We start from the raw sequence: 27,795 nt of genomic DNA on the forward strand, positions 1-27,795 counted from the left end.
CCTTCCTAGAATGTTACATCTTGCCGGCCCATCCCTTTGTTGCCTATTATTTCGAAATTGTACTAAAAATTGTTTAGTTCATAGAACAAAGTGTGCTCTACTCTACGGCCTTCCTAGACATGGACCAGGGCTTTGATAACGTTTGGCATAAATTACAAGTAAGTTACTACCGTGGCAATATTCAGAATTACTAAAATCTACTATATCGGACAGATATCCCAGAGTAAAACAGGAAGAAGCATACTCTCATCTAACAGAAATCTGGATACCTCAGGGTACTAGACCCTATACTCTACTTACTACTTGAATACCAGATAGTTTCAAAGTTTGCAGATGATACGGCACTTTGGCTGTCGGAAAAGACCACGAAGAAGCTAATATGATATTACAAATATCCATAGACGTGATTAGCAATGCTCAAATTCCTTATACTATCAATGCAAAGTATTTGGGACCGACACTTGTATCTCCAAAAGGACCTAAATGTAGAAACTGTTAACCAGCAACAGGCAAATTCACCAATAGCCATGAACAAAGGATACTACAACGTGGAAACTTTGAGGTTATCCAACTCACCGACAATGCCAATTTATTAAAAAGGCTTAAGCCGTTTGAGTGCAAATATCGTGTAACACGTAAACGGTAGTGTTGCTAAAATTACTAGACACTAAGGTATACCAATGAGTAGGACCTTAGGACTTAAAAATTTCCACGTTAGTTAAGTTAGGCTAGAAAAAATTGCTTATTGATCTTCACAGTCAGATTGTGTCGTGATTTACATCCAAATACTTTATTTATGTATGTACTTTATTTAAATTATAAGAGAAATTACACGTGGTAAGCCAACCTTTATAATACAATACACAGGTTATGAAAAGTATATCATCGATAAAAAAAATCTTGTTCTTTTTTAACATAATCATAGAATAAAAGGAACATAAACAAAAATATATGTATATAGCTTAGTGTTTCAACAGATTGTTCTAACAGAAAAATACCATACCTGGGTGTTTTCTTTAACAAACAATAAAATTAATGTTAATATACTTAACTACGTTAATGTTTTTCTTTTCTTTTCATCAGTTAAACCGTAAGTAATTTTTCCATACTTAGTTGAGTATTAAATTATTCAATAAAATTTAATAAACTCCCGGTAGTCACTTGGTGCGACTCGGTACAAGTAGCCTCGTCTTGAAAATCACGTGAACAATGCATGATAATATTTTTGAACACTTCGTTTATTGGTTGGACAGAGTCTAGTTCATTTCAATTTATATAAATAAAACTCTGATGAATATTACTTGTAAATTGTAAGAATCATCAGGAACAGAATCTATTAAGACACCATTTAGCTCATATCTAAGTGTTGCTTAAAAATTTGACTTTAGTTGGTACAGTCCCCATAGAAGATGGCAGTTTTCTGTCAATGTATATAAAGAACTATTTGAAGTTAGTGTATATGCTTCCAGATACTGTATGGGATTCTATTCTCATCAGTATAATTCAATTTATAGGGTATGAATGGCTGATATGTGGGAAATTGTAATTACTCATTAATGGTGTCACCAGTAAATTGTAAGATTTTCATTATATTAGTGATTTGAATCCAAGAGATTTCAAAAATTGTTTAATTTCAGTTGAGAGTAATCTCTTTGTTTTCATCAAACTAATACTCCTACCAGAAATGTTTGTTCTAATTATAATGAATTAAATAAAAATGGGTTACCAGAGTTGTTGTGTAGTGAATTGTAAAAATACTAGCAGAAAAAGTAAGTGTAAATCGGTGGATAACTGCAATTAAAAGGTTTAAGTAAGTAGTATCATAACCTTATTATTAACAAAAATAATAATTCGAAGTTTTGTAAATCTTTGTAAAATCATTTTTCTGGAATTCTGTTATAAAAAAGTAAAATTAAAATTTATAAATGAATAAATTTTAATATTATAAAAATGTAATGATTAAAAGAAAAATGAATTACAGTGAAAATTTTTTATTTTGCAAATATTTTGGTTTAATTAATACTGTGATAAAATTAATAAAAAATATAATTTTTAACGTTGATGGATCGCTGTGGATTCCCAAGGCATATGATTATATTTGTAGTGATCATTTTATTGTAGGTAAAAAATCAGATGATGAGTTGAGTCCTAGCTACATTCCAATAATATGTCCTCCAATTTACAGGTCTCTTAAAATAAATGAATCTTCTGCCGTGAACAGGTAAAAATGATATGGTAAAACTAGATCAATATTTATAACATAATAATAATTTCAGATACAAATACAAGCGTTTATTGAACCAGCGGATGAAAATAACATCACCTTCAAAATCAAGTAATAAACAGTTATGTTGATACTTGATACTTTTGATACTACAACTTGTTGATAACTAACAAATTAGTAACGGATAATAAAATTCTTTTAATATACATTATTGTAACACACAATGACACTTTTTAGTTTTTAGTCACTTAATAAATATTGCTTTTTCAGTAACTAATTATAAAAATACTGTATTGACTTTTACACCACTATACATCATAGAAAATAAATTATTATATCAAAATATTTGCAAGATCATTTCCAGTAAAGCTTCGTTTTTCAGATGTACTTTCATCTTCTTTGTTACTAGTATCTAAATTATCAGAGACTTTATTAAAAAGATGTCAAAGTTTCGTCGATGTTCCTCAATTTCTCTCACATGTCCAGCAAGAACAAGATTTTTACCCTTGGTCATAGTTTCTGGTTGAAATTTTATTTGATGGCTGAAATCCTGTTTTTATAATAATATCCATTTCTTTGGTTTAACTAAAAATATTGAAAAAATCAATTAATTAAGCAAATATTTCCATATCCCATTGAAAAAACAGTTTAAAGCAACTTAACCTCATATATGTTTACTGCATTCTGTTATATATTTTATCATACATACTTGTGTTTTTGGCTTCTAAAGATAATTATAAAATTGTAGTAAGTATTAAATTGTCACATTTATTTTTGACGACTAATTCATTACTATTTATCATACTTTTTTTCCAAAATTTTTCTGTTTACTATTGAAAAACGTAATAAAACATGGTCTGACAGCCTCCCGTAGTTCATATTCACTGTGTCACACTCGGAGCGAATAGTTTTTAGTGGAATGGGGTCAATTGAATTTTAATTTTCTTATGTGTAAAGTATAAGCAGTTTCTTCACCTTGAAAACTGTATTGGATTTTAGAGTGAAATGCAATGATCATATTTGTCATAAAGAATTGCAGCTATTTCCGAGTCCAATTGGTTGCACGATATCTTAGTCGTGCGTTAGATTCAATCACATGGTTTCCAAGGCTTTGGAGCGCTTCCAACAGTTTATGGTACCGCGACTTGTGTTTGAGTCTGTGACGTCCGAGGGCTTGAATCTGATCTTCAAGTTTTTCTAATTGCCCAAATTTCTTTTGGAAGATGGTTGCCAACCCTCGTGCGTTCTTGATACCGGCAGGAATATGGTGTGGCAATGAATAATCTTCCGGAATATGCAAAAATCTTTTCTATAGTGTACTGCACGTCTAACTTTCTCAGCACATCCATTCGTACTTTAAAACTGCGATAGATGACAACGTTGAACAAATACAAGGTAGCGATATATATAAACAAGGATAAAAGTAAGTATTTAATTTCAGAATGAAACTCTGTCAGAATCAACATCTTCAATTTCAAAGTATTATTTGAATAAAGGAAAAGTATTAGTGCAAACAACATTTAGTAGCTCAACATTTTTATTCAAATGCGAATATAAAGAAATTGTTTTTGTTTTCACAATTTTATAGTGCCTAGAAATCAGTATACACTACTCCCAGTGGTAGATTCGCCAAATCTCACAGTTTTAGGACAGACAACTTCGCATAGGCAATCTTGGGCATCATATCGTATGCCAGACGTCCTCAACTTTGTATTATTTAATTCCTTCTTTTTAAGCCGCTTGTGCTGAAATAAAAATATAATTATTTTAAATATAAGTAATGCGTTTTTATAATATCAAATTTTATCTATTATTTTAAACTGATTATATATATATATATATATATATATATATATATATATATATATATATATATATTGTAACGGAGTCTTATAGATAACATTAAATTTCAATAGGCTAGGTCGTTATGAATGTAGCTGAATATTTATTGGTTAGAACAGGGGTCTCAAAACTTTTCAGTCTTAGGGCCATACTGATTACTCCAGTAAGTTACGAGGGCCAAAACCATATTATCATTGTTGCCGGTGGTAAAAAGTGAAATAGTCCACTGATGAAAAAAAAAAAGTCCGAAAAAGTACGCAACGTTTAAAAACGGCTGCAAATCGGACTAAAGTCCACAAAACGGCAACACTGCATATTATTAATTTTCCTGTCATTAAAGTAAGAGCCATGAGGAGTAACGTGACACGACATCTGGTGGACACAAGCGGAAATAGTTAGTACCTTCTATCGCATAACAGATGGCGCTAATAGCACATACAGAATAATCTCGTTGGTTCGAGAAAGTTCTGGTGTCTTCCACTCACTTCTAGATGGCAGTAATTGGAATATATAAAAAGGCTAGTGGCGCAACCACAAGTCAGTTCCTATGAGACTGTTGTAAAATAAAATAGTGTGTACCTCCTTAAAACGTGTTTGTGCGTGTTTAAGTTTAAGACATCTTTGTAACAGTATTTTGAATTGTTGCGTTTGTGTGTGATTTAGTGGTATGGAAAAGAAGCGAAAAATTGATAGTAAATGCAGAAAATTCAAAGAATATTAACATTAAACGTCATTATGAAACAAAACATTTTCAAAATTACTCAAAATATACAGGAAGTTTGCGGACAGAAAAATTCGAAGCTATGAAGCGTGGATTGAAATCGCAGCAATCTTCATTTACAAAACTCAAAACTGAACAAGAGGCTGCCACTGGTGCCAGCTTTCGTGTGGCTCTTGAAATTGCAAAACGTAGAAAACCATTCACCGATGGAGAAATGCATAATTGCAGTAGACGAAAAAATGTGCCCTGAAAAGATAAATTATGTCAGCAAACACTGTGGCTCGAAGGGCTGAAACTATATCCTCTCAACTGTTGAGAGGACAAAAATGGACATGTTGAGTGGTTTTCTTTGGCCTTGGATGAGTCAACGGATGTGTCAGATACTGCTCAGGTGTTGATTTATATTATATTCGAGGAGTAGATAAAAGCTATGAAGTGCATGAAGAACTTCTTGATATGTTTAGTATTCATGGCACAACTTCTGGTACAGATATTTTTAAAGGATTTGAAATGGTCATTAATCAAAAGAACCTTCGATGGAGAAACTTGAAATGTATTACAACTGATGGAGGCAAAAACATGAGTGGGAAAGATAAAGGAGTGGTCGCTCTTGTGTCAAAGGCTGTAGAAAATGACGGGGCTGAATCACCGACAATTTATTGAAGAGATTTGGTCCTATTTGTATTCTCCTGACAAGTAGAGAGCCTTTATGTGTTGCTAAAGGTCAGATCCACTCATATTAGTTCGTTTTGTTGTAAAATTCACTTCATTATTTTCTGTAAACCAACAAACTCATGAGTTTTGCGGGTAATTTTTTTTATCCTGAGATTTTTTTTGTAATTTCAAACTTCAAATATAGATCATTGTATTTTTTTTTGAACAAGCAGCTTTATTCCTAAAGATAAAGTTTAGGTTAAAAAATTTATATTTCAATAGGTTAGGTCGTTACGAATGTAGTTAAATAGTCATTGGCTAGAATATAAATGACAATAAATTTTATAGGTTAGGTGAGGTTAGTTGCTTGTTAAAGGCGTTGAATTTTTATAGAATTTGTTACATTAAGGTTATTTAAATTAGTTTCAGGTTCTTATTGATGCATTGTTCATTTTGGGCAATATATATTGTTACTAAAAATAAAAGTTTTTTGTAGATTTATAAATCATATTGTGTCCTTCATGATAGACATGAGTCGCTAATGAACATCTATCAGGATATTATAATCTGATATCACTCTTGTGGGAAGTTATCCGACTGATCAGTGACCTTTTCGACTGACCAATTTACATTTTGTTCACAATATAAACAAGGTATTTCTTATACTATGTAAGGCAATTTATTTATTGGTGTTTTATCTTCCACTTTAGTGAAAATAGATTGATTATTAAGTGTTTTACTGTACACTATTTTAATATTGTGTGTTCTTTGAATATTCCAAAAAGTTTAGGAGTAACTGATTTTATATATGGTAAAGATGTATAAATATTTGCAATAGAAATGTTAGAAATGACGTTTGAAAATGATGATTCATGTTTAAGTTTTTTAATGCTTTTTTTTTTCATGAAAAATTGGATCAGAACTATTGAGGACTCTATGTTTCATCTGTTCGATTAAATTAATTTTAGTGTTACGTGGGTGTTATGAATGATAATTGATATATCTTCCAGAACTTTGCTAATTTCTTCTGGGTTACCTTCTCAATTTGTTTTTTGTTTAAAACTTTTTCCATTAATTTGTTACATCTTGTTAGTTGTTTTAGAGTTGGATAATTATTAAGTTCTTTGTATGATGTATTATTGTAGATAAGTTCTTTGGATAAATCTAAATACTGTTGTTTCTCCATAATGACTGTGACATTACCTTTGTCAGATTATATGACTATTAATATATATAATCGTTTTCTTAGTAGGATTGTGGCAAAATTGAAAATCAAACTCGTAATATATTTCCGAGCTTTCGAATACTAATTTATTATCGTCTGGGGATAAAATTATTATTGTTATACCTTTATGCGATGAGCTTACCTTATTTTCTACATATTCTATAGGTTGATTCCTATTCTGTAACTCGTTTTCTACTTTATTTATCAATTTATCTAGAATTTCAGCATCAATTAATATCTCCAGTTTTTTCTGATGATCATTGCGCTAAAACAGTGTAGACATATTTCAATTTTTGAATGTTTATTTATAACAATTATTCATTTGGCAGTAGCACAGTTTAATAATCAATAGAATTTGCTCGCTTGAGAACGGTTGTATCAGAATTTTAAATAACATAAATTTTAAGTTTTTTATTCATTATTTCGTGAATCAGTTGTGCATTAAAAATTTTATATTCAACTTATCAATATGACAACGGCCGAAACAATTGCGAAATATTAAAAGTTTTCATTTCAATTACACATACACACATTACACATGAAATTAATCTCGGAGAGAGCATTTTTAAATTGTACGTTTGAGTCTTGCGCTTATAAGTACAAAATAAAGTGCGCATGTTTTATTTTAGATTTTCTGTTGACGCCATACAGTTTCTATATTGTCAGATTGGGACTTTTTTAAAAATAAAAATTCGTTATTCAAAAATTTGATTTTAAAAAACGAAAATATAATTTGCAGAATACAATAAAAATAGTAAATAGAAAATATTTTGTACTAATATTGTTTATAGAGGTATTCAGGTCTAGGAAGCATAAATTTTAGACACTTTTATTTACTAACTAACGTGAAAAAATGAAAAACATTTTTACTATCTTTTTTTTGTACGATGTTTATTGAGTTTTCAATATAAAAAAATTTCAATAAATTAGTGGGAGTTCAAGGGGGGGGGGAGGTCTAGATGAATCTAATCTAATCTTACTTTGGGGAGAGGAGGGTCTCGGATAATATCATGTAATTTTTTTCCATGAAAAAACAGAGTAAAAATGCGAGGAAATATTATTTAATTAATTAACACATATTTCTTGACTAAAATATGGCCAACAAGTACACAAAAAAATTTGCCGTGAGAGCACATGGTTGTTAATATTCGCATTGAGGTAGAACTCAATCTCGAAATAAATTTATAGTACTTTATAAATGATCTAATTTCATTACGAGAGTGGCTAAATCAGGACGAAGTCGAAGGAGCGGATGATTTTACTGAAAAGCATATGGACATGTTGGTTCCAATAGTCGAATGGAGTGAATTGAAATGAATATACTTTAGTGAATCTTAGTAGTTACGATTTAAATATTTTATTGTTTAATTTTTCTTTATCTGCAATCTTAAATAATAATCTTGATTAGTCTCAAATAGAAGTATTGACCAAATTATTTTCTTTCCTTTTTAGAATAAATCCGAAGTATTTACACTAGAAACACGCATTTTGAAAAGTCTCGCGTGAGATTGGGGGATGGGGCAGGGAGTTGAACCAAACCTCACGAAATCTCACCAGGATTGAGGGGGGGACGACCCCTTACAGGCCGGTAAAGATGCCGCTATCGCATTGACCTTAGCCAAAAAAAAATCAACAAAATGGCGCCGACATGGAATATCATTTTTTTGTCCTTTTTAAAATCCAAGGAAGCCGCCAAATTTCAAAGGAATCAGTCGAGAACTTGAGATATCATGTCAACCACTTCAAAAAAAGTAATTTCGAGAAAAACGGGTTTGAGAAACAATGTAACTCGTTCCACTCGGCCGGATTAGACGCTACGTCACAAAATCTACTGTATCTTCGGAAAGGACATATTCTTAGGGGTCTGAGGTTTGAAAATATGCAAAAAATCGATTTTTCCAAATTTCTAGACCAGAATACCCTTGTGCAAATGACCCTGACAATAACATATGGAAAATAATAGTAATAATAATACCATTTTATCGCTTCCTCTTCGTTTATCACACTGCTCCGAAGCATCTTCCGTATTTGCTTCGCATATTTTTTTCGTATTTTGTAACTTGAGCTTTTCCGTGGTAAATATTTGTTGCTTAAGTTTTATCTGGTTTGAATATATTTTTTCCATTTCTATAATGAATGAATAAAAAAGTATCACAGTTAATGTAGTAAAAAGTAGCTGTGGAATAAGATGTGTTTAACAAGTTAACTGTCATAGCAAATTTTTAGTTAGGTCCAGGCAGATCAAGAAGATCATGAAACTTGGTATTATGTGCCAATTAACTTCTTACCTTCAATTATAATAAGTGACATATATTTAAACACAATTTGACATATTTTTAATGTTGGGCCGATGTGCCCGGCGCGGCGCAGGAGTCTCCTTCACTGAGCCGACGGTCCCCCCCTCTATTGTCATTCAGTCAACGCACGCAATTCAACCTGCTGATTATTATATATATATATAATATTATATATATAATCAACCATTATCAGAAAAAGATATTGAACGACTAATAAATATGTCGGATGAAGATGAGTTTCACGAATTTAGTGACTATGATGATGATTCAATAGTAGACCCAAATTTCGAATTGGATTCCGATGTTTCAGATGACCTGAATAGCATAGAAAGTGAGTCAATTTTTTTTATTTTACTTGGGGGCTGTTTCTTTCACTCAATGTACTGTAGATGAAAATGAAATTGAAGATATTGATTCGCAAATGAAGTTGAGTGAAATTAGTAAACCTACGGATAATTCAGAAGATCACCAACTAGAGGGTATTATTATACGTGGATGAATTAACAATTTGTGACTTAATCCACGAGTTATATTAGTCCTGTTTTCAGGTGAACACGGTTGTGATGTAGCTGGCATGTTAGCTAGAGACAAACCACGAGAATTCTTAATAAAGTTTACAGTTGAAACAGTATAATAAGGAAAAAAGGCATAAATATGGCATAAAAGTTTTCAAGTTATGTTGTGGAAATGGCTACATATACAATTTGCAGATTTATACCGGTAAAATGCCACAAATTGTCGATTTTACCGTCTCCCAAATCGGCGAATTTTTCGTAATTTTCAACGTATTGTCTATCTATCTCATATTGATACTTAGATGGAAAGTAGTAAACGAAGACCAAAGTGCGCTCCATTTAAGACACGCACTCATGAATGTCCTTCTTATGGCTCCCTGTAATTACCGGTAGAGGCTGCCTAATAAACAACATTTGCCGCTCATCGGTAAAGAACTTTTGGATAGATCTTTTAAATATCTATCGACAGCTCATTCGGGGGTCATAGGAGATTCAACGATCAAAACCACATCATTAAGTATCGCCAGACTCTGTTTTGATTCCAAAGGCGTGCAATTTCTTGAACGTTCTCTTGATTCATGTCAAGTGACCTTGAAATAACTATACATATCTGGCCACCAATATGTATTCTTCTATTCCGTAGAAGTTTTGAAATTATCATTAATCTACTATTATTTAGAAATGTATACATATTAGCAAATTGCGCAAAATATCGACCAGCTTTGAAAAATATTGAATTTTAAGAAATAATGCTTCCATAGAATGATATTACGCAGATATTGAATTCGCAGTTTTTCGTACTCACCTTTTAATCTTCTTCCTTCCTCTTTTTTCATTTCGTCAGTAATAACGTCGTAAATTATCATCTTTTTCTTATTATTTCGGATCTTTTGTTCGGCTAATAACTTTAGTATATGTTCGTCTAATTTATTCTCTTCGCGCTTTTCATATTCTATAATTTTTCTTGGGTAGTCGATGAAAATTGGATATTTGCTCTTTTCAATACTAACAAAATTTTTGAAATATTGTCTGGGATGGAATTGTTCACTAGTTTTCTCTAAGATACAGTAAGTTACTTTTATCAGTTTTTTCAAATCAATGGGATTCTGATTGTTGAAAAAATCTTCAAAATCTCCTAACGTTTTCAATGACAAAATATTATGACGTTGGATAATGTTGTAAGCAACTGTGGCGCACAGTAAAAAAGATACTTCGTTTATTAAAATGTGATCCCAAAGACTGAGCCATTCCACGGAAGTGAGTACTTCGGAAAAAATTGTTTCCAATAAAGCCCATATATAAATATTTGATGTTATTCTAAATGTGACAAAATGATGAAGTAATTCGGGATCGTGCTCAAGTAATATATTTTCTGCTATAGCCAAGACATTTATTGGTAATAGGGGAAAATATTCGAACCAATGTTGACACCAATTCACTAAAAACAAACTGACATCAATTTCCTGATATAGTTCAGGACATAATTTTCTAATGGAATTGCATCGGTTTGGAGCTACTAAGTAGACGATTTATATCAATCATGAATGATCGCTTTGCTATTTATATTGATGTGAATCTCTTAATGAAAAAAATTGATTAAATAGCTAAAATATATAGCCCCTACTGCTAAGTAAAAATAGTGATAAGCGCCAATCTAGTGGCAAGTCTAGTAGCTTCTCATACGAGGTCTGGCTATTAAATAACAAGACTGGTTACAAAAGAGGGTTTTATACTCAATATACTCTCGTCCCCTCGCCACAAAGCTTTCCATACGTTTTTTCCATTGATCGAAGCAGTGCTGGAAGTCTTCTTTGGTGAGTGCCTTTAGGAGCTCTGCCGTTTTTTGCTTTACCGCTTCTATCGACTCAAATCGGGTCTCTTTCAAAGCAGATTTTATATCCGGAAACAAACAAAAAATTCGCATGGTGCCAAATCTGGTGAGTACGGCGGGTTTTAGAGCACTGGAATGCACTTACTGACCAAATACTGCTTCACAGATAGCGCATTGTGGACAGGTGCGTTGTTCTGGTGCAAAATCCACGAGTTGTTCTTCCATAACTCGGGCCGTTTTTTACGAACTCGTTCTCGCAGTAATGCCAAAACTGACAAATAGTAAGATTGACAGTCTGGCCCTCTGGAACCCATTCAATCACCACGATACCGTTAATGTAAAAAAAAAACGACCAACATTGCCAAGAATTTTGATTTGCTCTCTCTTTCACTAAAGCGCTTATACCATTCAAAAAAACGCACAAGAGATGAATAATTGTCGTTGCTCCTGTTTTTCGGCACGAGAAAAAAACACGTTCGTTTCAAACCGCTACTGCGCAAATACTATAATAGTGACGGGAACGTGTTTTGGGACGTAAATTGTCAAAATATCTAGACACCCAACGTACTACTCGTTTTTTAGTCCACCCGTCTAGGGCGCCCTCTAGGCGCGCAGTCTCGTTATTTTATTGCCTACAACCATCAATTTAAAAAATCTATTATTTATGTTATTTTATTTCTACTCTAATATCCATTTCAAATGACATATTTTTTTCTATTTTCTCGTATCAGTTTATTACTGCATTACCACGTTTGACTGAATGAGTACCCACAAATTTTGATAAAGTCAATTACTCACAGATTTTGGTAAAGTGAATATATTACTTTGAAGACTAATATTTTGATTTCAATCACTCTTTTTTAAAATAAAAATTAGTACGGCGGCTTTTCTACTAAGTTTTGAGATATGGCAACACTGATTTGAATATGTCAAATCTGTCATTGCCACGATAAACTCTGAACGTGTTGTCATAAAAGTGCTGTTTGAGTTGTTTGAAGATACTTGAAAGATTCATATATGTCAAAAAATGAAATTAAATCGCTAACATTTTCGTGGAATGATTTTCTACGGCTTTCGGCGTGAAGTAAAACAACAATAGCATGCCGATCAACTCCCTTCGGCTTGTGGTGATGGAGCACCATCTCGAGCCACCGTGTTTCGCTGGTTTTCTGAATTCAATTGTGTTCGCACGCTACAGGATGAATTTCTTGAAGGTCGCCCGGAAAACATCGATGCTGTGCGTATTGCAAGATTTTCATGTGACATACCGTAAGATTGTGGCATACTTGGGCATTAGCTCCACCAGCATAGATTCAATATTTCATTAATATTCAGCTGTCAAAAAGATATTTTCGCGTTGGAATCCGCATAATGTGACAATCGCTCAAAAAAGGCTCGTGTCGATTGGTGCCAGGAAATGTTGAAAAAAGTTAATCGCGGTGCTTCAAAACAAGTTTATAAGATCGTGATAGGTGACAAAACCCGAAACTAAATAACAATTGACTGTATAGGTCTTGCAAAACGATCCAAATCTAACAAAAGTTGTTCGCGCACTAGGCATTTCGAAGCAAATAGTCGCCTGTTTACTCGGATTCATTAGAGTAACGTAGAACGGTCAATTTTGAACGGTACATCAACATTTGTTTGCCGGAAGTATTAGCAGAAAACGAATCATTCTCCACCATGACAATGCGAGCTCTCACAAATCAGTTAAAACAAGAAGTTTTTTGAACAGTTAAAACATCCGCTGTCCTGTCCTTGATTGATACATCCAATTATTTCTTCTTATTCCCGCAGATCAAAAATTAATTACGAAGTCAACGTTCTTTTAGACCTGAAGAATCGGTTGATGGATTCGAATGGAAAAAAAAAATGCTTTAATAATGGTTCAAACGCATGCAAACGTGTATTAATGTTAATTGAGAATATTTCGAAAAACAGAAAGCCATATCCAATTATAAATATTTGTTTTAATTTGTCTATCTCAAAACTTAAGTAACAATCCTCGCATAATCTTATATTGGAAATATACTATCGGTGTTATCTAGCTTAAAAAATATTGACATACGTTTAGAATAACTAAGGGTGTGGAGCAAAAAGGACCTGATATTAAAAATCCTGATATATTATGATAGTATTCGAATATTTTATCTACTTACTTATTACAGTGCAAACGGCTTCAAAGCAAACCAACGGTTTATTATTGAAAACTTTCACGAAAGGAAAAGCAAAAACTGGCAAATATTCGATGTTGGCGAAAAATGGACACCAAGTCACAATATTATTTAGCAGCTTTTTCAAACTTCTTAAGAACATTTTATCTTCTAATGGATACTTTTGATACAAATTTTCAAAAGAAATAATCGTTACGTGATTTATGATACTATTGTATTCATATGAATTATTTGGAAGATCTAGTAAGCGTTCCCATATCATAGTTCTATAGATATCTGGAAATTCTCCATATTCTTCCAAAATTAATCTCAATTTCTTTATATCTAATAAATTATCTATCTGAAATTAATTGAACAATCTAAAAACGTATACAAATATGAACAGCAATTATTAGATCAGTCTATATTCAGAAGTTCTACTAATTATTTACTGTTGGTCGTTTCCTATTGCCTTCAGACAGACAGGTAAATTTTATTTTTGTTGTCGATACTGTTCAGAACCCAGATTGGCAGACAAAGCGAAATTCTCCTCGACCAAGAAGACAAATTTAAATATTCCTGAACCTGCACAATAATAATTCTGCTCCACTAGTATTCAAGATAAATAGCGTGGAAAAAAGAATTATCCATATTTTTTACGATTTTCCTGCAACTACTGGCAAAATTGTATTGAAAAAAAAGGTACTCCTGATAAAACTCTATACTGTCTACCGTTTTAAAAATATTTTGTTTTGAAAATTATGAAGTAATAACCGATGTTGTTATAGTTCTTCCAATATCAATTGCAGAAGATAGTTATGCGAGGAACAATCAATATTTCATAAATACTCACGGCACTCATACGAAATTAAGAAATGAAAAATAACGTTTACTCCTCGAATCGTAAACATAAATGTATTTCTATTGGCCGAAGCTATCAGAAGGCGTATGTACACAATTTCTTCGAAATATTCCTGCCAGAGACAGTACGCGATAAGCATTGGCGTGGCTTGGCGAGATCAATTTAATTAATAAATTTCTTTAAATAAATAGAAATTGGAAGAAAATTTACGGACGGAGCCAAATATGGGGGGTGTTATAGTAATTCAAACCATAAATCACAAATTTCTTGTATGGCAACATGAGATTTGTGTGCAGGGGCGTTGTCCTGCAAAAACAAAATACCTTTGGATACTTTGCCGCGTCTTTTCTCTTTAATTTTTTTTTCGTAGAGTGGTCAGTAATGTCGAATAGTAATCTCCAGTTATTGTTCTACCCTTATTCAAAAAATCAATCATGATTACTCCATGACAATCCCAAAAAACTGCAGCAATAACTTTTCCAGCAGATTTTTAGACACGAAACTTCTTAGGTCTTGGAGAACCAGAGTGTCGCCATTCCATCGATTGTTGCTTTGTTTCTGGATCGTATAAATGTACCCCAATCTCATCCATAGTGAAAGTTCGGTTTAACAAGTCCACATCGTTTTCAAATCGAACACAGATGGATCTCGCTGCTTCTACCTTTGTACGCTTTTGGTCAACATTCAAACATTTGGGGATCCATTTTGGAATTTTTCTCATTTCTCACTATATTATGAACGTTTTCTTATGAAATATTCAGTGCTTCAGAGACGGGATCACCTTTTTTTGAAACACCCTTTTCCTTATATATGTAGCATTCTCAACCACGCCGTTAAAACTCATTCAACAAACAAAAATTCCAAGTGAGAAATGCCACATTATTTATGATTTAAAACACGATAGTATTTGAATTCCTTACACCAAGGAAGGTGTAGGAATAGCAAACACCTTCTGATAATGGCGAGTTTCTAAATACAGTTAACTTTTTCTTATTACTTTACAAGTTTTTCATTGTTCAAATAAAGAGATAAATTACTCACCTCATTTTTGACTAACCTTATCTCGCCTAAACTCTTTTTTGTATTGGGTTTAAATTTATTTCGAACTTTTTGAACTCTTATTTCAATTGTTGATGTAAGATACTGTTGGATGTTGAAAAGAAGTACTTCCCCGGAAGTTAACTGACATACAATATAATTTCCATTGGATGAACAAACGAATCGGTGAATCTCCATTTCACATTGTAGTTCATTCAAAATAGTACCCTCTTCAATATTTAGAAAATAAAGAATTCCTTGACCTAATAAATAATTAAATACATTTTAAAATACACCTTATTGCGTTTTCGTTGATTCGATATTTCAAAATTACAGTGTAAATTTAATTTAAATAATTATAATTATTATTATATAATATAATAACCATATTACTATAAATTGTAAGTTGGCGGCATATGAGAACATAAATTTTGTTTATTATAATTATTTCAAATGTTATTAAATTTTTTTGTTGTATGATTATTAGTTAGACATTCTGAACTTGTTACCTTTTTTAACTGTTTATAATATTCTGTATTCCTATTTTTATCTTAATTATATATCTCTACTCTAAAATCTATCTATTTAACTAATTTATTTCTATTATCCTAATTCTAATAATCATAATATTTCTTCTTTATCTTTCTAGATAATTTGCAGAAGCATATCATTGTAATACTCAATGAATTGGTTACCGTGTAAATATGGTAACATGATCATAATTGTCTATTTCCTTCCTATCAGGTCCCCGACTTCTTCCATACCATTGTTTATCAATTTCTTGGAAATGATTGACTACTGAAATGTATTTATATTGCCATCAAAATTGATCCCAATTTCCACATTTCCTATTATGCTATTATCCCTCTATTCCTTAGTATCCCACAGTATTCAATTAATTCCCTCTAATTATTTATGTTAACATTGGCTAATTTTTCTATTCACTTTAGGACGGGAGAAGCAAGTAACTCAACTTCCAATCTACAGACTTTACTTTCTTAGATAAATTTTCATTTTCATTATTCACCTCCATTTGAATTTTTTCTGAAAAATCTCAAGATCCAGATCCAGTTTTTCAAGCTCTTCTACTACATGGTTTTCTATTTCATCGTTGATTTTAACCTCATTTCTTTCAAATTTTCAATTTGATCTTTTCTTTGACATCTGCACCTTTATTTCTTAATTCTTCATTATCCTCAATTATTATTATATTATTCTCAAACTTCAAATTTCCTATTTTTATCTCTTAGTTATCTATTAGCTATTTATGAAAAATTTCATTATCGGATCTCCTTCCCTCTGTGCTGTTTCACCCCTATATCCAAGTTCTTCCGATCCTTCTCCTTAATATAATTCGGCTACCCCTTCCCTACTTCTACTAATTCCTTGGAATTCTTCAATTGACTCATCCCTATCGCTCGCTTCCTTATCCTCTTCTTGCTCCTGCAAAAGAGCTTTCAAAAAATAGCACAGAATGAAAGTCTTTCCCAACTTTGTTTTCAATTTATATCTTCCTGTATCTTTCCCCGGTAGTATCTCATTTTTTGATAAAAACCAACCATAGATATGACACAATCACAAATTTCCAGTTTTTTATATAAAATATGAGTATTTTTGATTCACTGCTGGTTATTGTTAACAGTGTTCTTGTTGGTGAGCATTTTGTTTTTATTTTAATCATTTTATGTTTTTTTTTGTTTCTTGATAATGCTCCAACGAGGTTCAACCTGTGAACCTAGTTCTTTTGTTCATAATCTTGACCGCGGAAATCTTCCCGAAAATATATATAATATATAGCCAGGAAAGTGGTTAGAACGACGGAATACATTTTCGAAATATTGAATTTCGAAATTATTTCAGAGGTGAATAGTAGAAATCCTTTATTTTGATACATTTTACACTCCTCATTCACCATCTGAATCTATATTATCGGCGACTACGCTAGATTTCTACCTGACCAATGGTTCGTAGTTGGAAGTGAGGATGGCGCCACTTAGCGTTCGCTGGGAAATGTTCAACTTCATGTACCAAATGTGACGCTCTTTGATCTTGTCTCCAATTCGGGTCTCAAGCCCGAAATAGGGGTGTTGTTAAGCTGCTCTGATGAGACGTAATAACGTCGAAACTAGTAGTTACAATATCTCCTTGCAATTGCGACCCATTGGGGATGTTAATATCGACAAAAGGTCGATTTACATCACGCTCTTCAGAGGAGCTCTCTATCTATGTTTAAATCTAAGTTTAAAATTTCAATTAGGTACAAATACTTTTTATTTTCAACTTCAACTATCAATCAATTTAGTGAAATTCTTGAAATTGCTACCAACCTGACAAGACAACCAAGATGTTATTATTTCCTCCATCATATGGCCGTGATACAAATTCTGTGCATCTAATTGTCTGCAAATGATCAGCTAGAGATATTGTTTTCAAATGTTTGAAGGTCTCTAAATGGAAAAGTGAAAGTTTAGGTGAATGTCCAGCTACCACCATAATCTGTCCATTCCTGAAGTAAATCAATAACAATTAATTAACAATTAACAAGGTAATGTTATAAAGAAAGTGCGTTTCTGGGAGTTTTTAATAAATAAAGAAGGAGCAATTAACAAACTTGATTTATTTACAGTTGCATTGGAATTTATTCAAGAAAATTTTAAATTTTGCTTAGATTGTTAACAACTTCTAAAAATTCTTTTTTTAGTAATTTTTTTCGAGGGTAATTGAATGTTTATAATTGAATATAAATTTTTTGCTTATTCAAATTATTCTATTTTGATTTTCGAATAATGAAATTTCAATTTTGACAATAAAAAAATCTCAATAACAAAAAAACAATCAATCAGCTTTCGAATACTTATATCTTATGTCAAAGTTAAATACAAAAATATGTATAAAAGTATGAAAATATTAAAAATCACTTATTCATTAATTAAGAATTATGAGATGTTGTAATTTATTCTCTTTTAACAAAACGATCAAAATCGTAAGTTTCAGAAATCAATATTAAAATCTATTGATTCTGGTCGCTATTCAAATTTATGTAAATTTTTATTGGTTAGATTATAAATGACGTTAAATTTTTATAGGTTAGAAACGAGCAATCGAACAAATTGTCAAAATCAGCTGAAGCCCATTTAAAAATGACCACCGCAGTATAAACAAATCTCCTCCCGGAAACGTGTCTTTTTTTTGATAGTGTATATTGGAAACTTCTGGTGAATGATAAAAGGAGGTTAACTCCGATTAAAGTTTCAAGTTTGTCCTTGTACTTTTCGGCTGCCACTGAATTATCACTTTAAAACCTTTAATACTAAATACTTTTGTTTGATAAACTTGAACGCGACAATGGAAAGCACAAAAATAAAGACAAAGGTTCTAAATTTTGTAAATTGCTTGAAAACTTACAAACTGACTTGAAAAACCTCAGAAATAGTCTATTTCGGTTGTATTATGTTCACTGTAAAAGATCTAAAAAGTCTGTATGAAGTTCTCGTAACAACATCATTCAAAACAATTCTCACTACCAGAAAATACAAAGAAAAGCTAAGAAAGGTACATACGAGGAAATCGATTGTTTAACACCACCAATTTGACGTATATCAACTGTTTTCTTAGATTGCCTAATACGTTAGAACGTTATGAATGCAGTTGAATTTTATAGTTTAGGTAAGTTTAGTTGGTTACTGAAAAATAAACAAAACGATTGTGTCATCGACAGCAATAAAATTTTTCCTGGAGTTTCTGCTGCAAGGACTATAATATCAAGAATCAGGCCATATGTCCAAATAATTAACACAACATACAGAACGGTTACTCTGGGGTGGATTTATCTGAAAATACTCAATTGAAGTAATTATTATATTTTAGTGAACAGTTTTCTGATATTTTTGGATTGAAATATGATGAACTGACTTCTAACAATAATGAAACTGATTTTTCTTCATACCTCGGTTGAAAGTTCGTTCTTTCGTCCCTAGCAGCAGGGACCACATTTGTATACCTGAAAGTTATTTTCACAGCAGATGGATGGTAGATATGAAGAAAGTGCACTGATGAACAAAAGTCAATCGAATCTACTATGCTCGACAATATTTTGGAAAAAAGTACTAGGCAATGACATGAACATAAAGGTATACAACTTGATAAAAATACCTAGCTTAATATATGGTAGTTGAACGAACAAAAAGACAAAGTAAAATAATAGAGATGAAGAAAGTAAAAAAGTAGGAAAAACGAGGGTGAGAAAGATAAGGAATGAGGTAATCATACAACGGCTCAAACAACAACCAAGAGTAAAAAGATGTTTATACACGTGAAAAGCCTAATAAGAAAAGTGACAGAAACAGAAAGATATAAGAAATGAAGGAAAGGAAGATACAGAAAAATATGGCTAGCACAAGTAGCACTGGAAAGAAGAAGAAAAAGAAAAACAATATGACAAATTAATGAAGTAGGTAACAAAGAATCGGAAAGAAAGTGAAAGTGATAGGAGAGTGATAGCTAAATATTAATACTTTGTGATCAAAAAGGCATAAAGAGAAGAAGAAAGTGATGAAAATTTTGATGTTTTCGCCCTATTTCGATCTTTATAATTTCACATTGTCCATTTGTATGATAGGCTAGTTGACTAAATTTGAAAACTTGGTTAATTATATTCTTTAATATCTATTTCATCCCATAAAAACTATATTTTGAAGAAAAAGCAATATTTACTTCACATATTTTTTCATTTAGAAATAATAATTTAGATTTCCCTTTAAAACGCTGTCATGGCGTCTTGAATGACGTCACGGCGTGCAAAACAACACTTTTTACATCTGTGTCAAGTGTCAACTATTTTCTAAAAATGAACTCTTCGTTTTACAAGCACTGTGTAGTCTCTCTCTCTCTCTCTCTCTCTTCTAGCCGTTTTCTATCCTTTGGATATAGGCCTCTCTCATATTTTTCCAGTTTTCCCTGTTCTGTGCCACTTGGTACCAGTTAAGTCCGGCTGTTCTCTTGATATCATCATACCATCTTTGTTGTGGTCTGCCGGTGCTTCTTTTCTCCCCCCAAGGTCTCCATCTTGTTATTTTTCCGCTCCAGTTGGTGTTATTTCGAGCAACATGTCCGGCCCAGTTCCATTTAAGACTACCTATTCGCCTCACTATGTCCTCGATTTTGGTTCTATTTCTTATCCACTCATTGGTTTTATGGTCTTTAAGCGTTATTCCTATCATTTTCCGTTCTATTGATCTTTGATGTACCTTTAATTTATTCAAGATTTTCTTTGTTAGGACCCATGTTTCACATCCGTGGGTTGTTACTGGGAGAATGCATTCCATGTAAACCTTGGTTTTTAGTTTGAGGGGTAGGTTGGAGTTGAAGACGTGTCGCATCTTCCCGTAGGCCGCCCATCCTAGATGTATTCTGTGGTTAATTTCAAGTTCTTGATTGGTTTTACCCAATGTTAATTCTTGACCTAGGTAGATATAAGAGTTCACTTTCTTTATCTGTTGTCCTCGCACATTTATACTCTCTTTGTTTGTCCGTTGGTTTGTCATGAATTTGGTTTTAGTAATGTTCATTTCTAGGCCTACTTTTCTTGCTTCTTGTTGTAGTTCTATAAGCATGTATTCTAATTCTTCACTGTTTGAGGCAAAAATGGCAATGTCATCGGCAAATCTTAGGTTACTTAGTTTTTCTCCCGATATATCAATTCCTCTGTCTTCCCAATGTAGGCTCTTAAAAACGTCTTCTAGCACCAGTGTAAACAATTTGGGTGACACAATGTCTCCTTGTCTAACGCCTCTTTTAATTATGATTTCCTCAGTGTCTTCATATAGCCTTACTTTCATTTTTGAGTTATCATTTAGTGTCTGTATAATGTCAATATATCGTTGGTCTATTCTTGCATTTTTCATTGACCTGATAATTGCCCAAAATTCAACTGTGTCGAAGGCCTTTCTAAAATCTATGAAGGCGATCCATAATGGGATGTTATATTCCGTTACTTTTTCGTTCAGTGTCCTTACGGTGTGGAGATGTTCTATTGTGCTCATGCCTTTTCTGAAGCCCGCCTGCTCATAGGGTTGGTATGCGTCGAGTTTGAATTCAAGGCGGTTTGCTATTATTCTCATAAAAAGCTTGTAGATCTGTGATAGCAGGCTGATTGGTCTATAGTTTTCTAGGTTGTTTGGATCACCTTTCTTATATATCAGTATGACTATCGCGGTGTTCCAATCCTGTGGTATTCTTCCCTCGGTTAGGCATGTATTAAATAATGATTTAAGCTCTCTTATCAGTAGGCTTCCACCTTCCTTCAACATTTCCGGTATGATGTTATCGTCACCTGCCGCCTTTCCGTTTTTTAGTTGATTTAAAGCTTTTACAATTTCTTCCTCTTCAATCTCAGGTAGATCCTCGGAGCCAACGTTACATATCCTGTTTTTATGGTCACTGTTTGCTTTTCTAACATCCTCATTGTCTATTTTGGACTCGTACAGACCTGTGTAGAACTTCTCTGTTACCTTGAGTATCTCTCTTCGATCTTCTGTTATGTTACCTTGTCCGTCTCTCAATTTGATCATTTCTTTTTTATGTGCGTTTTCTTTTTTAAAGATGTTCAGACCTCTGTTTTGCTGTATCAACTCCTCTATTCGATTTTCTTGATACTTTCGTATGTCCTGCTTGGCCATTTTCCTTGCTGTTTTGTTTAGTTCGGCATACTCTACTGTATTCCTTTTGTTGTCTTTAATGAGCTCTCTCCTTCTTTCCAGTAGCTGTTTGGTTTGTGTTGTAAACTTTTCTATTCTTTTAGTTTTTGATGATACTAAACTTGTAGTTGTTTCTTTCAGTTCTTTTACCAGTCTATTGTTTGTTTCGTCCAAGCTCTCGTGTGATGATGTTGTTTCCTTTGTTAGTCGTTCTGTCAATCTTTTGCTATATATTGACTTGTTGTCTCTTATTGTATCAGGATCTATACGGTATTGCGTGCTGTTGAATTTTTTTGCTCTTTCCAATTTTGTGTTTAATACGATCCTGCACCGGACTAATCTGTGGTCGCTGCCCGTATTAAAGGAATTAAGAACGTCAACTTCTTGGACGATATGTTTATTTGGTGTTAGCACGTAGTCTATTTCGTTTTTTGTAATTCCATCCGGGCTGGCCCAGGTCCATTTTTTGTGAGGTCTTTTTTTGAAAAACTCTTTCATTTCGTTTCCCCAGTCCAAATTGTCCAACATATTGTGAGCTATTACACTGCTCTCCTATTCTTGCGTTGAAGTCTCCTATTATCAGCGTGTATCTTGTCTTATTTTCTGTTAGGCTCTGTGTGATTTCATCATACAGCACCTCGATCTCTTCGTCCTCATGACTACTTGTTGGGGCATAGATTTGAACGACTTTAATTGTTATATTGGAGTTAATCTTAAGTGTTATGTATATTACTCTATCTGATATGGCTTTAAGTATTTGAAGATTTGGGGAGATTCGTTTGTTGATAAGAAAACCCACACCACCCAAACTATTATCTTCTCTTCCTCTGTAGAATAGGATATGTCCTGATCTTAGTCTAATGGATTCTTCACCTCTTCTCCTTGTTTCTGATATTCCCAGAATATCCCAGTTTATTCTGTCCAGTTCGTACTGTAGTTCCGTTAACCTTTCCTCATTTCCAATTGACCTAGCGTTATAAGTTGCAATGTGAAGTTGGCAGCCTTGTTTTACCCAGGGATTTTTAGCACCCCCTGCTCTACGACTGGTCTGACCGCTACCTTGGCCAGGGTCGTTCGAGCCGCTGGGCACTGGGGGGCCATTGTTTTTGGTATGTCTTCATATGAGAGGGGTTTAGCCATAAAACACCACGTTGGCCAGACGTCTTGGTGAGTGTAGGTTCAGCCGCCCCTAACCTGGGGAACCGTCGCTGTTTGCAGCCGCCCACTCTGGGTCAGACGCTGCAGATTTTTCCTGTTGGTCCACGGGGCGTATTTGATTTCCGCCCTACCACCCATATCTGGGAAGCATTCCCCTATCCGCCACCCGGGGACGCGCTCTCTAGGAGTTACAGGCTCTCCCGAGAGACTGTGTAGTGCCTCGGTGTAATTATCTCGGAAATGGTATTTACATTGTTGTCAGATCTTTCCTTTTTCCGGAAAAATAATGAACTTTGTTATTTCAAACGGATCACCCTATATATTTTGTGTTTTTCGAAATCCTTAAGAAATACTCTTTATTTTTCATCTAATATTCTAATGTTCCTAAACCTAATCGCCAAAATTTTGTTAGCCAGTTATAGCCACATTTGCGTTATCTTCGCCGAATTGATATTTTAATGACATTGGGATGTGGTGGTAGGCGTAGAAGTCAACCAGAAACGTCTTATACCTTTAATAATTTATATCTTAACCGAAATCCCCTAAAAAGGTCTACTGTCAGTAAATTAGTAAAAAAGCTTAACGAAGCTGGTTTAGAAAAAAATTTATCTAAATCAGGGCGCAAAAAAACTCCATCAACTGAAAACAAATCTTTAGATGTTAGTGTCCTGTTAGAAGACGATCCACACTTGAGTACTAGACAAATTTCCAGGGAATTTGATATTTTGCAAACATCTGTAATGAAAATTTTACGTGATAATAAATTCCATCCACACAAAGTAACGTTGGTTGAAGAGTTGTCGGATGACGATGTTGATAGAAGTGAAAAGTGAAGTGAATAATTATGGAAAAATGTTACAATCAATATGATCCAAATTTTTTAAGTTAATTTTAATGTTATGTTTTGCGATAAAACCACTTTCCGTATTAATGGAAACGAAAATCAGCATAACTGTAGATACTGTTCACGTAACAATCCTCTTGTATGCGTGAATTTCACACCGATATCCCGAAAGATTAAATGTATGGGCTGGAATAATGGGCGACAAAATAATTGGTCCCTTTTTCATTGAGGGTAACTTAAAATGGTCCGGCGTATTTAGATTTATTGAAACATAGTGTTATACCTGAGCTCGGATATTTTCAAATCCAAGTAAGTATTTCACTTAAAAAAACTTCATTATTAGAAATTTTCAGATAATAACTATATCCCAAACGGCAATATTTGGCTACAACAAGATAGTGCCCCACCTCACTAGGCTTGTGTTGTTTAAGCAAGACCTAAATAATGTGTTTCTCAGAAGATGGATTGGAAGACATGGTTTTATCGAATGGCCCCCGCGATCACCCGTCATAAATCCTTTAGACTATTTCCTGTGGGGTTACCTAAAAAATATCGTTTATAAAACAAAACTAGCCAATATTCAGGAATCAAAAGATAGGGTTACCTCAGAAATAAGAATAATTGAGCAGTCAGGGATGTTGCAAAATGTATTACATAGTTTTAAAAATTGCACGGCTTGTTGTATTTTAAGTATAAATGGACATTTTGAGCATCTGCTGTATTCGCCTTTACTGTATGTTTTCGAAAATTCGTAATTTTTCTACTTCACAAATGTAGATCTACTTCTAACATGACACTAACATTTAAATATTTGTCTTCAGTTGTAGGTTTTCTGCACCAGTTTTGTTAAACATTTTACTAACCTACTGACACCAGACCTTGTTACGAGATTTGTATTAGCACATAAATTATTAAAGAATATTCGATTAAACGAGTTTATTCAATCGTAGCCATCTAACTGTACAATATTTATTGTAATTTTGGTGGAAATACTGTAAATGTAGCTATAACTCTGAAATTATTGCATCTAGGTATAGAGAATATTATATGAAAAATGATCAGTATTTCTTAAGGATTTCTAAAAACACAAAATATATAGGGTGATCTATTTGAAATACTACAGATCATTATTTTCCCGGAAAAAGGAAAATCCTAACCACAATGTAGATACGACCATAATACCAGACTTATCACAAGACCATTATACACAAAAATTTATAAAAATCATACAAAACGTTTCCAAGAGGCGTTCCACACATGAAACTCACTCTGTTCCAAACAATCAACCCACACGGGAAAAGTGGTTAACACTTGTTAGTAGAAGTGACACTCATTGTTTATCAATGTCAAAAAATAGAAAAATGTATTTTTGTGAAGATCATTTCAATGTAAGTACTACAAACTTAATGCCTATTTTTATCGAATTTATTTATTAAAAATATTGATAATCATTAATTTTTATGAGGAATAAACTTTTTCTTATCTACATCCCTTCATTTATAATTAGAAACTATAAACCCATAAATTCGTTATTATTGGTGACAAGCCTATTATTATATTCATTGACAGATCACCTTACCATTAGCTGTCTTATCAAAAATAGTAACCTTCAACAATTATGAATTTTTCTTGTTTAGGTCTTCTTTATTATTGATAACTTAATTTTTTCTTTCATTTGGATATTGGATTGTTATAATAATTCAATGTGTGTTTTTTGGCATTTCATGGTTTGTTGAGGGTTGCTACTTATTATGATAAGACAACTAAAAATAATTTGGTACGTTTAAACCAGATGCAAATTTTCAATGTCAAATTATATTTTAGTAAAATTAATACAAAATTTAGGGCCGAGTGATTGAAATTGTAAAATATCCTTAAGTATATCTATACTTGAAATATTTTTATCCAATTAACTTGGATTTTGGGAACTGATTAATTCTATTGATTAATAAGATTGTCAAGTTTATTTTTTTGGTAATTTTTGATTTGAGGGCATAATTTTCATCAATTATCAATTATTTCAAAGTGGGAGCCAAAGTGTGGGTTTTTTTATGATATATAACATATGTTGAAATCATCTCAATTTCATACTAACTTTGTAAAACTGATGGATTTTATGGAGCAGTTTTTCCAATTAGTTGGTGAGAATTGTTTCAAATTTTTATATACATCATGAGACCAAATTTGTATCAAATCATCTTGATAACATGCCAGAACATTTCCAGAAACAGGTATGAATGCTACCTGAAAACAGTCACAAAGTTATTATGTATATAAATTCATATATTTAAAGATCAAATTTAAAATAATCATTGAATTGAAAATAATAAAAGATTTATATAAAAAATTAAAATTTTTATTGTCCACTTGTATATCAAGCAGTAATAGATGAGAGGTTCTCAACATTACTTATTATTAAATTTCATCTTTATAAGCTTTAGCATCATCTTTATAGAATTAAGAGAATGGCAAAAAGTATGTAAGAAGTTTAAATATTTTAATATTTTTTCAACTGTTGTTAACTGAAAGGTATTTTTTAAAAAGGATATTCCATACATCACTAGTTAGGTCAAAGTTCATTGTAGAACTTTTATTCACTGTTTACATCTTATAGGTCTTCATGTAACACTTCCTTGACAAATGATATTGAAACCATCAAAATTACTTATATTTTTAAATTATTTTTACTTTTTTTTCAAAAGAGAAAGATAGATATTCCTACTAATGAAATGTACATACATACTTTAAGGTACACTCTTGTTCCAAATTCAAAACTTGCATTTTGGTAGTGGTCTTCAAATTCCAAATAATTGCTTCATATGTAGAGGCAGTTAGCATATAATTTTTAGAGAAAGAAACATTTTGAACATTATATTTATGACCTGTCAACTTTCCACAAATCTGCCCAGAATGTATATTGTAAATTATTATATCACCAATATGAATGCCTGCCAGTATATGAAAGTCATTTAAAGGAGAAAATTCAATGAATGTACATGGGCGCGATTGTTGTATTCCCCAGAATTTATTAATGGAATAATCAATGATATAAATATTGCCTTGATTATTAGCAAGTCCCAGAATATTATGAAACTGGTTGAAGCAGCTATGTGTAAATCTAGTTCTTTTATTGTATAAAGTATGTTGTACTTGCAATAGTAAGCTAAAAATTCAAAATTTCACATTACTACTTCTTGTATCACATAAAATTTAATTACCCATTTGATTTCATTGGTTTTGACTTGAATATCTTTTTATTAATTTCGGGAATTTCTAACCATAATTCCATATTATGTTAACTTATTTAATTTCTATTTTTGTCAATATGTATTCAGATAGAATAATTTTTGTGTTTGTTATATGCATTCGATTCACGTTACTCATGACAACGGATATGACAATCATATATTAAGTTATGGATGCAACTATAATGAATAATAAAATTATTCCCGTCTCCCATCACATAACTCAATTTTCTCTTTCCAGATTGAAAATTATGCCTCAAAAAAGTTCTCAAATCATGATGAAACTCTCACGTAGGATTTACTTTTATTATAGATATATCAAAAAGTTTTATCAAATTGTAATATTGTTGATCGGTCATTATCAAAAATGTATTCAATTTCAAACAATTTTATATCAGAAATCACACTTCACTGTTTACATTCTTCTTTTTAGTTTTTTTGGCCTTTACTTTAATAGTACTTGGCCAACCTGGATTCCGCTTTATATTTAT

At 32.4% G+C, this 27,795-nt stretch overlaps 1 protein-coding gene and 1 long non-coding RNA gene across 3 annotated transcripts; one reads left to right on the forward strand and one right to left on the reverse strand.

The window, feature by feature from the left end:
* The first annotated feature begins 1,274 nt into the window (after positions 1-1,274).
* LOC130902281 (uncharacterized) lies at positions 1,275-4,025 on the forward strand. Its single transcript, XR_009060374.1, has 4 exons — positions 1,275-1,575; positions 1,638-1,810; positions 2,122-2,221; positions 2,277-4,025. It is a non-coding gene; the product is annotated as an uncharacterized LOC130902281 (long non-coding RNA).
* Positions 3,787-27,587, reverse strand: LOC130902272 (TBC1 domain family member 31). 2 transcript variants are annotated; one of them, XM_057814258.1, is made up of 10 exons: positions 27,278-27,587; positions 26,799-27,222; positions 26,155-26,303; positions 17,690-17,868; positions 15,366-15,625; positions 13,469-13,823; positions 10,284-10,916; positions 8,642-8,793; positions 6,809-6,931; positions 3,787-3,969 (listed from the first exon to the last, which is right to left on the reverse strand). In XM_057814258.1, the coding sequence occupies exons 1-10, from the start codon at positions 27,346-27,348 to the stop codon at positions 3,823-3,825; spliced, it is 2,493 nt and encodes an 830-aa protein (XP_057670241.1). In that variant the 5' UTR covers positions 27,349-27,587; the 3' UTR covers positions 3,787-3,822. The 2 variants fall into 2 exon arrangements, with proteins under 2 accessions (XP_057670241.1, XP_057670242.1); XM_057814259.1 differs by lacking the exon at positions 27,278-27,587 and having other exon boundaries at positions 26,803-26,955.
* Between the last annotated feature and the right edge of the window lie 208 nt (positions 27,588-27,795).

Source organism: Diorhabda carinulata, chromosome X (genome assembly GCF_026250575.1).
Source record: "Diorhabda carinulata isolate Delta chromosome X, icDioCari1.1, whole genome shotgun sequence".
Classification (NCBI taxonomy): Eukaryota; Metazoa; Arthropoda; class Insecta; order Coleoptera; family Chrysomelidae; genus Diorhabda; species Diorhabda carinulata.

What these genes read in the sequence shown, in the direction of transcription:
- LOC130902272 (XM_057814258.1), bottom strand. Translation starts at nt 27,348, where the DNA reads ATGGAATTATGGTTAGAAATTCCCGAAATTAATAAAAAGATATTCAAG. An exon ending in GGAAGGAAGAAGATTAAAAG is followed by an intron (nt 8,794 to 10,283) that starts GTGAGTACGAAA and finishes CATTCATTATAG; the next exon opens with AAATGGAAAAAATATATTCA. An exon ending in GAAGAGGAAGCGATAAAATG is followed by an intron (nt 6,932 to 8,641) that starts GTATTATTATTA and finishes ACACTGTTTTAG; the next exon opens with CGCAATGATCATCAGAAAAA.